This window comes from Zerene cesonia, unplaced genomic scaffold, assembly GCF_012273895.1.
Source record: "Zerene cesonia ecotype Mississippi unplaced genomic scaffold, Zerene_cesonia_1.1 Zces_u003, whole genome shotgun sequence".
Taxonomy (NCBI): Eukaryota; Metazoa; Arthropoda; class Insecta; order Lepidoptera; family Pieridae; genus Zerene; species Zerene cesonia.
In genome coordinates, this window is record NW_024045133.1 from 881,119 (window position 1) to 890,062 (window position 8,944).

The following is an 8,944-nucleotide window of genomic DNA, read 5'->3' on the forward strand; positions in this document are numbered from 1 at the left end:
TAATAAACTAGCTAAAGCCTAAGACTGTATGTCCGTCCCGTCCTTCACCAGGCTGTATCTCATGAACCGTGATAGTCATTTAAAATTTTCATGATGACCTCTTGCCGCTATAACAACGAATAATAAATCGAAGTTAAGCAACCGTTAGTACGGTGGTAAATTGGATGGATGACCAAATTTTTACAATTACTCTTTATGTTATTTGTAGGGAACCCTCAGTGTCACTAGTCCGACTCGCGCTTGACCGATTTTCATTTCCTATTGTTGTGTTTATGTATGTAAGTTCCATTTACTTAGCTTGTGCTTATGCTATATTTTTTGTTATTTCTATCGATAGTTTTTACAGATAAATTATCTCTTCTATTCTTAAAAACCGCCTTCTTGATACAGTGGTAAACGTGCGAGCGTAGAACAGACGGGTCCTTGGTTCGATTCCCGGTGGGGACGCAGAAAAGATAAATTCATCGGTCTGGCAGGACATAGAAGGCGAATCACTTACTTGTCCAAAAAGGAAATCAATTTGTAAAACAGACATATAGATAGATATAATTAAAACTATTTTTTATTCCTAAAAATACTTTTTAATTAAGAAACTATAGACATTCCCAAATATTATCTACTAGCTGCGCCCCGCTGTTTCACTCGCGTGAGTCCGTATCCCATAGGAATATCGGGATAAAAAGTTGCCTATATGTTATTCCAGTTCTCCAGCTGTCTACGTACCAAATTTCATTGCAATCGGTTCAGTAGTTTTTGCGTGAAAGAGCAACAAACACACATACATCCTTACTAACTTTCGCCTTTATAATATTAGTAGGATAGGATAGCATAGGATTTATAATATTAGTAGGGTTAGTAGGATGTTGTACCACGGGCCAAGCCGGGGCGGACCGCTAGATGAAGTATTTACAATGTTTTTCCGGAAAGAATTCAAGGTAATTTAAAATTTAAATTTATTAAGTAGCCTTCAAAACTTTAATTTGATTCAAAACTGTTTACACAGTAGGTTAATAAATAATAAAATTAAATGCTTTACGTCTTTTATTATAAATATGGAACATAGAATATACACGTGTTGTGTGCTAACGATATTAAAATAATATTTACATAGACTATAACAATACGTTTATACGTATTCAATGAAATAAGCAAAACTTTAAAAAATACAGATAATCACTGATCTACAAAGTTTTCCAAAGACAATATAAAAATTTGAATTAATGCTTGTTTATGTACAAACCAGAAGTGGTATATATTATCTGTGTATAGTATTATATTATCTGTGCATGGAGTCTTACTCCAGACAGTTTTATAGGTGGAATGGAACCATAAATTATACACTATATGCTGGGTATGGAACTGAGTGAAGTGTGGAGGATATAGCGGCATATGGATATTATATATCTGCGCAGAATCGACCAGCGCTAATGAAATTTGCAGCTAGCTCTTAAGGATTTATTTCATTTGTATAGAATTTGGTTGAAATCTTGAGAACTTAGCAGCGCAAAATTCGCATGTTGTGGATTTAAATTAAATCTGCTGTATCTACTGGTCTCCCCCAGACTTCCGGAACGGCCTGCATCTATCGGCTCCTTGTCACCTTGATCAGGTCGTCTGTCCATTTAGTTTGAAGGCAATTCTGTAGTAGTGACTCAGTGATGAGAACCTCGGACTTAAAATAGGTAAATGGGCTTGCTAGAACAGGGGAGCGTCCCAAGAAATAAATTGCTTTTTCAATTTCAACACCACTGCTCAAAACGGTGAAGGTAAACATGCTGAGGAAACCGACATGTCCAAGAATCAAAAGTTCGACGACATGTGACATCTGCCAACCCGCACTTGGCCAGCGTGGTGGATTATGGCCTGAACCCTCATAGGAGGACTGTGTCCCAGCAGTGAGACCATGCATGGGCTGATGGTGAATCCGATCGTGCTTTGTCCTGAACGTGGTCTCCATTTCGACCTTTTTGGCCCAACGGCCATCGGTCCCGCGGCTTATGTGCCAATCTGACTCGTGACTTTATCAGCAGATCCACTAGTCGTAAGAGATTAAAAAAAAGAGATATTTAATTATAATATATTTATTCAATAATGCCAGGCGCATAGGCGCCGCAAATCAGTTTGCATGCTTCCTTATTCTATTTTCAATTTGTTGTAACAAAAAACTCTGTTTATAACAAATCTATTTTTATCCCACTCTTTCTTTTACAAATATGGTGAAAGCGAAGGAGAAAAAGCATAGAATATAAAGAAATACGGTTTCTTAATAGTCTATGCTTTTTTAATTAGTCTATGACTTTGAAGAAGTGAAGAGATGACATTTAAAAATAAAACTCCTTGGTTTCGGTTATGCATCAAAGTATCTTATTAAATTCGATTTTTTTGGAATTTCGAGATCTGCCCATATAATTAATAGCAATATAAAGGCACTTTTTCACATTTTTTTTAAATATCATTTAGGTATGTTAAAGTTATTTAGTAGTCTGTACTGGAGAGAGTAAGTATTCTAAATTTATAATAAACGTATTTTAAAATTAAGCTATTTCTAAGTTTAGAAACAGATAACATTATAAAATTATAAGTATATATTGAAGCAATTTTTTCTGATATTAAGTAATTTTTCGATTCGAACTATTTTTATTACCAACATCCTGCTATAAGATCAATGTTGCCCAGTTATAAAATTTGGATATTTTTGATTCAATTAATATTTACTACTCTGAGCTATGGCGAAGTTGTTAAATTAAAAATTTGGATATAACATCCTTTTACAATTTAAAATTTAACTATCTGTTACAATCAATTTTGGGATATCTCAACAATTATTTCCACTCTTTAACTATAGCAAAGTTGAAGAGAATGAGTATGAGAAATCTGGCTATAGCCATATGATTTTACAAGTCAACTAGTTCTGAACACACTTGCTGCTATAGCCATATTTAATACAAAATAATACATCTCAATTCTTGTCTATGAAAAAGTTATTAAGTATTAAATGCGTCTCTCTATATTCTATCATACAGTAAAATATTTCATTCAACAACTGCTCTAAATACAGTGCTATACAGAAGTAGAACGAGAAATCCTGCTATAGCCATATATTGAAACAAATCTTCTTTCTTGATTGTTGTATGAACAAATTTTAAAATCATTTATCTGAATTTATCGCTATAGAAAATTTATTAAATAATAACATAGTTCTCATTAACTTACACTTATTGTAAGTTGTTCACACAAAAGCTGCACCCTATAGCCAAAATTACATGAGAAATCTTCCTATAGCCATGTAATTATTCAAATCAAAAAACTCTCAACAAACTTTTATTTCTAGCAACATTTCTCGCTCAACAACTGCACCGATCTTTGCTATAGTAAAGTTATTGAATGAAAAATTCGACTGTAGCCAACTAATTTTTCACATTAACTAGCTCTCGACGAACTTCCTGCTATAACCGCGTTTTTGGTTCAACACCTCCTCCCAGCTCTTCGCTACTATATTGTATAATTGCATTGTGGCTTTCGCATCTTCGACCGAGCTGTGTTCTCCATGCTGTATATCTATACCTAGGATTTCTTTAGCTAAACGTTTGAGAGACGGTGTGCTGCCTTTCGTTATCTGAAACGTTTAAGAATATATGTCAATTCTTATGCTACACTAATATTATAAAGAGGAAACTTTTGTATGTTTGTAATGTTTTCACGCAAAAACCACTATACTAATTTAAAAAAATATTTCCCGATTGGAAAGTTGCTACTCCACTGAGTGGCACATATATGTACCATGGGCGAAGCCAGTACGAAGGCTAGTATTAAGTAAATAGCATAAAAAATAATGAAAAAAATTTCATCAAAATCGGTCAAGCCGTTTCGAAGGAGTATGGCAACAAAAACTGTGACACGAGAATTTTATATATTAGATAAACTCAATATTCACAGTATAAAATCGTTGTTTGAAATCATCATGTTTACCTAAAACCTCAATGCTCTCAAACTGTCACAACTGGACTGATTTTAAGTGGGACTACATGGGAGGCTTCAGCTTTCAAATAAAGAAACATCATCAAAATCGAGCACCCAGTTGAAAGTTTGGTTGTAACAAACCCCAAAATACATAGTTGTATTTAGAAACTTATTTCTTTTAGTGGTTGAAAATCAATTCACCAGTTGGAAGCTATATTAATCCTATCAATAGGCAAAATTAGGCATTATTTTAGTTTTAATTTAAATTTTCTGTTAACAGAGGGGGCTTGGACACTAAAATAAAATTACATAAACTTAACTGTGCTAAAAACCATAATCCTACACTTCCTACTAATATTATAAATGCAAATATTTGTGAGTATGAATAGATGGATCTATGTTTGGATGTTTCTTCCTCTTGTATACGAAAACAGCTTATCTATTATATTATAAGTAAGAAATTTAGTACAGAGATAGATTATAGCCTCATTTAGCATATATATTGAGTTATGTTGTGGGTTACAGCTAGTGTATGTATAAGTGGTATCAATGATACTAGTAATTCTAAATAGGTATTTTTTAAATATATTTAGAATGATACCAACCTTCCTAAATGGCTTATATTTAGATGTATCTCTAATATTCTTCTTCGGATGCGATAAGAAAAGCACACTGAGGTCAGTCTTTAAAGAATGACCCACTAGAATACGCCCCTTTAATATTTCTGAAACTTCCTTTTGTACAACTGTGAAATCTTCACCATTTAACAAATCCTCTTTTCTCACGCCACTGATTTGCGTTCTATAGTCTACGACCTGTTCCCGCGCTTTCACAAATTTATCGTAAATGCAATCACCGAATTTGTTGACCAGTGACACTCGAGCGATCATATGATCTTCTCCGTTATATCCTATCCCCACCATCTCGCAATCCATGGCGATAAACTTGGTCAATTTATTCTTTTTATCCTCCCTGACATCTTTTTTGTCGTCTTTAGAAGGTGGGCTAACTACGTGAGCAGATTTATTATCTATATTTAGAGATTTCAAGTTGTTCTCAACGATGTCTTGGTCTTTGTTTTTTTTCTTTCGTCCCCGCCTAAATGTGCCAGTGTAGTGCTCTTTTTTATCTGTACTCACTGGTTTATCATTGGTCTTCTCCATAAGCGACGTGGATTGCAGCAATTTCTGCCAGTTTGCATCGATAACACCTCTTTTTACTATTGTTTGGTTAGGTTGGTCTACTGGATGTCTTTTTCGTTTATTAGCATTTTCGAGCATATTTACATTGATGATGTATTCGTATAATGATTTAAGAAAATAATATGTATTCGAAAATACACAATATATCGTATTTAACACGAAATCGATTACTATCAGCAATAAAATAATAAAGTCGTTGAACGAAATTGACATTTATTTTGACAACAATTCCGCATGGCTTTTTCTCTGTAACCACAGACAAGTCTTAAAAGTTGCTATTAAAATATTTTATACTGCCTAATTTAAAAGTAAATAGAATAATTGGCTTTAATTAAATAAATAAATAATAATAAGTATAATAAAATGTTGAACTGCGTAACCTTAATTACAAATCATGAATCTTTTAATATACAAACCAAATAACGTTTGATATAAATTGATTTTTTTACAATTTGGGCCCTGACGTTGAGTATTGTGACTGATATTATAAATGCGAAAGTTTGTAAGGAAGTGTGTATGTTTGGTACTTTTTCACGCAAAAACTGCTTAACCGATTGCAATGAAATTTAGTATATAGATAGCTGGACTGGAATAACACATAGGCAACTTTTTATCCCGACATTCTACGGGATAAGGACTTACACGGGTGATACCGCGAGACGCCGCTAGCGTACCGTGATTTATCTTAATGTAATGGGAACTTAAAACTAAAATCATCATATAAATAATTTTAATTTCTGTCTTAATTACCATCTATGCTTTTATTTATAAAGTTTAATTTTACGGAAAATAAGTAAAATTTCGATAATTGGTATCCCTTTCATAGACAGCAGAAATTTCGTTCAAAAACTTATAATCCGATCAAAACTAAACAATTTTAGCTTTTATAAGTAACACAGTAAATTACATAAAATACTTTAATTAAGCATTAATTGATTTCAATAATTAAATTGTTTTGTTTTGTCTCATAATTTAACATATCGACTATGTTATCACTATGACATGTGACAGCTATTATGACACTTACATAATTGACTTGACTTTGACTGTCCAATCAATATACATTGCTGTATTTGTGTAATGACGTAAAATTATCTACTTCAATAAATTATCAGTGTATATTAAATGGAAAAGTGGCTGTGTAAAGTATTACACAAGAATGTAAATAAACAAAAATGTCGCTAAATGTCAGAAGTTAGGCCGACGTGTTTCGTTGTGGTGGGGTGTGTATCGTGAAAATGTATGAAGGTGATGTGGAACCCGACCAGTATACACTTTCTAATCGTGGCGATCGGTCTCGATAAGATATAGTACGTTCCGATTTCGCGCGCTAAAATGTCGTATGAAAATCTCAAAGAATATGTCACGGCTCACGGTCAAGAACATCTGTTGAAATATTGGCCGGAACTGAGTGATAACGAGCGGGAACAATTGGCGGGAGAAATCCGGAAGTTGGATCTCGCCGAAACGAATGAAATATTTAGACGCGCGAACGAAGCGACAAAAGTTATATTGGAGAAGTTTGACGATGATTTGAAGCCCATTCCGCAAACGCATTACGAATCTGTACCTGGCTTAAACGAAGAAAAAATTGCGGAGTATGAAAACATTGGTTTCAAAGAGATTTCCGATGGTAAAGTTGGTGTGTTGCTGTTGGCTGGTGGGCAAGCTACCAGGCTCGGATTTGGACACCCAAAAGGCATGTATGATGTTGGTTTACCATCGCATAAAACATTATTCCAAATACAAGCTGAAAGAATCTTGCGGGTTCAACAAATGGCTGAAGAAAGGACCGGAAAGTATGGTAATATAACCTGGTATATAATGACGTCTCAACATACCAGAGGTCCTACGGCTAAATTCTTCAAGGACCACTCTTATTTTGGCTTAAATGAAGAGAACATTGTCTACTTTGAACAGGGAACCCTTCCTTGCTTTGATTTTGATGGTAAAATACTATTAGATGAGAAACACCACATTGCATCCGCACCTGATGGTAATGGAGGCCTATATAGAGCACTAAAAACCCAAGGTGTTTTAGATGACATTAAGAAACGCGGTATTCACCACCTGCATGGGCACTCCGTTGATAACATCCTCATAAAAGTAGCGGATCCAGTGTTCATCGGTTATTGTAAAAGTAAAAATGCAGACTGTGCCGCTAAAGTTGTTCAGAAGTCATCGCCGAGTGAACCCGTGGGCGTAGTCTGCAGAGTGAACGGACATTACAAGGTTGTTGAGTACTCGGAGCTGACGGACGAAGCAGCAGAGAGACGTAACCCAGACGGACGACTCACATTCTCCGCTGGCAACATATGCAACCACTATTTCTCGTCCGAGTTCCTCCACAAAATCGCCGATTTTGAGCGCAAGTTGAAACTGCACATCGCCAAAAAGAAGATACCGTACGTGGAGAACGGTGTACGCCAAAAACCCACAGAACCGAACGGGATTAAGATCGAGAAGTTCATCTTTGACGTGTTCGAATTTGCGGAGAACTTCATATGCTTGGAAGTGGCGCGAGATGTAGAATTCTCGGCGTTGAAGAACGCAGATGCCGCGAAGAAGGACTGTCCCTCTACCGCAAGGCAGGATATCCTGAACTTACACAGAAAGTATATTAGGGAAGCTGGCGGTGTGATCTCTGATGATGTAGATGTGGAAATATCTCCTCTTCTCTCATATGGAGGTGAAAATCTAAGAGAACTGGTAAATAACGAAGTTTTCACTATTTCCCCATTCCATTTGAAAAGCATGCAGGAATCTTCTAATGGTTACCACAATGGAAACCACTGATATAAACTACATATAAGTTATAAGGCCTTAAAGCATTAAAACTCCTTTAAATGCTTAAAACCAGTCAAATGGATGGTATATGGAATCAACTGTTGGCATACGCATTTAAAAAATAAATAAGTAACCTATGAGATAGTTAAAGTCAGACTTTAAAAGTTCATGTGATTTTTATTTTAACTAACAGCACAAGGATAAAAATGTATTATTTATTCATATTGCCTTTTCTATATTTTAAATATTACAATCATGAACTCTTATCTAACTAATGGAAAAAATTAAGATTATTCCATTGAAATTAAAAAAAAATTAATTTGATTTCAAAATAAAACCATTTGCCTAATGATGTAAGGAAATTGCGAAATTCACTGAAATTGGACTGCCATTAAAAATATTTTATTAATGATAGACATAAAATTTTTGTAATGAATGATGTAAATTTTATATCATTAATTAACAATTATTGTTATTTTTACAACTAATTACTGGTGATATTACTTAATAATATTAGTATGTAATTTAGCAGTAGTGAATATTAAAGTAACATCTGTCATAATAAGACATGAAATAGGTTTTAATTCAGATAATGATAATTTTTTAGTAAGTCATTTTTATAATGAAAATTAGTTTAATGAATTATATATTAATATAATATAATATATAAATTTTAATTCTTATTAGTTAAAAAAAATCGATACTAAAAGTATTGCCATTATTTACATGCATAAAACGAAGTAACATATAGTATATTTACATTAATTTCATTATTTTGGAAATTATCTAGTCAATACATAAAGACACACAAAAAATTGCTTCTCAAAATTATTTGAGTTCTTATTTCTCTTGTTTTTCCATAAATATTTTTGTTGTTATTAAAAAAATTATTAATTCATATCTTCAAATAATAATAACGTATGGCCTAAATGTTATTTTAAAAAACACATCACATTGTAAATATATAAATAGCTTTGTTTAATAGGTGCGCTAGA

General features: G+C 33.6%; 2 protein-coding genes across 2 annotated transcripts; one reads left to right on the top strand and one right to left on the bottom strand.

Moving 5' to 3' along the window:
- Nucleotides 1-3,189: 3,189 nt before the first annotated feature.
- Nucleotides 3,190-5,423, bottom strand: LOC119838570 (RNA exonuclease 4). Its single transcript, XM_038364559.1, has 2 exons — nucleotides 4,566-5,423; nucleotides 3,190-3,616 (listed from the first exon to the last, which is right to left on the bottom strand). Exons 1-2 carry the CDS (start codon nucleotides 5,373-5,375, stop codon nucleotides 3,425-3,427), a joined length of 1,002 nt encoding a protein of 333 aa, XP_038220487.1. The 5' UTR covers nucleotides 5,376-5,423; the 3' UTR covers nucleotides 3,190-3,424.
- An 881-nt stretch (nucleotides 5,424-6,304) lies between these two features.
- Nucleotides 6,305-8,264, top strand: LOC119838526 (UDP-N-acetylhexosamine pyrophosphorylase-like protein 1). The gene has a single exon (XM_038364501.1). It carries the CDS (start codon nucleotides 6,498-6,500, stop codon nucleotides 7,956-7,958), a length of 1,461 nt encoding a protein of 486 aa, XP_038220429.1. The 5' UTR covers nucleotides 6,305-6,497; the 3' UTR covers nucleotides 7,959-8,264.
- The last annotated feature ends 680 nt before the right edge of the window (nucleotides 8,265-8,944 follow it).

Bases quoted from the DNA above. Each gene is read 5' to 3' on its own strand.
- LOC119838570 (XM_038364559.1), bottom strand. From the start codon at position 5,375: ATGTCAATTTCGTTCAACGACTTTATTATTTTATTGCTGATAGTAATC. The intron at 3,617-4,565 runs GTTGGTATCATT...TAAACGTTTCAG, and splicing joins AATATAAGCCATTTAGGAAG to ATAACGAAAGGCAGCACACC.
- LOC119838526 (XM_038364501.1), top strand. From the start codon at position 6,498: ATGTCGTATGAAAATCTCAAAGAATATGTCACGGCTCACGGTCAAGAA.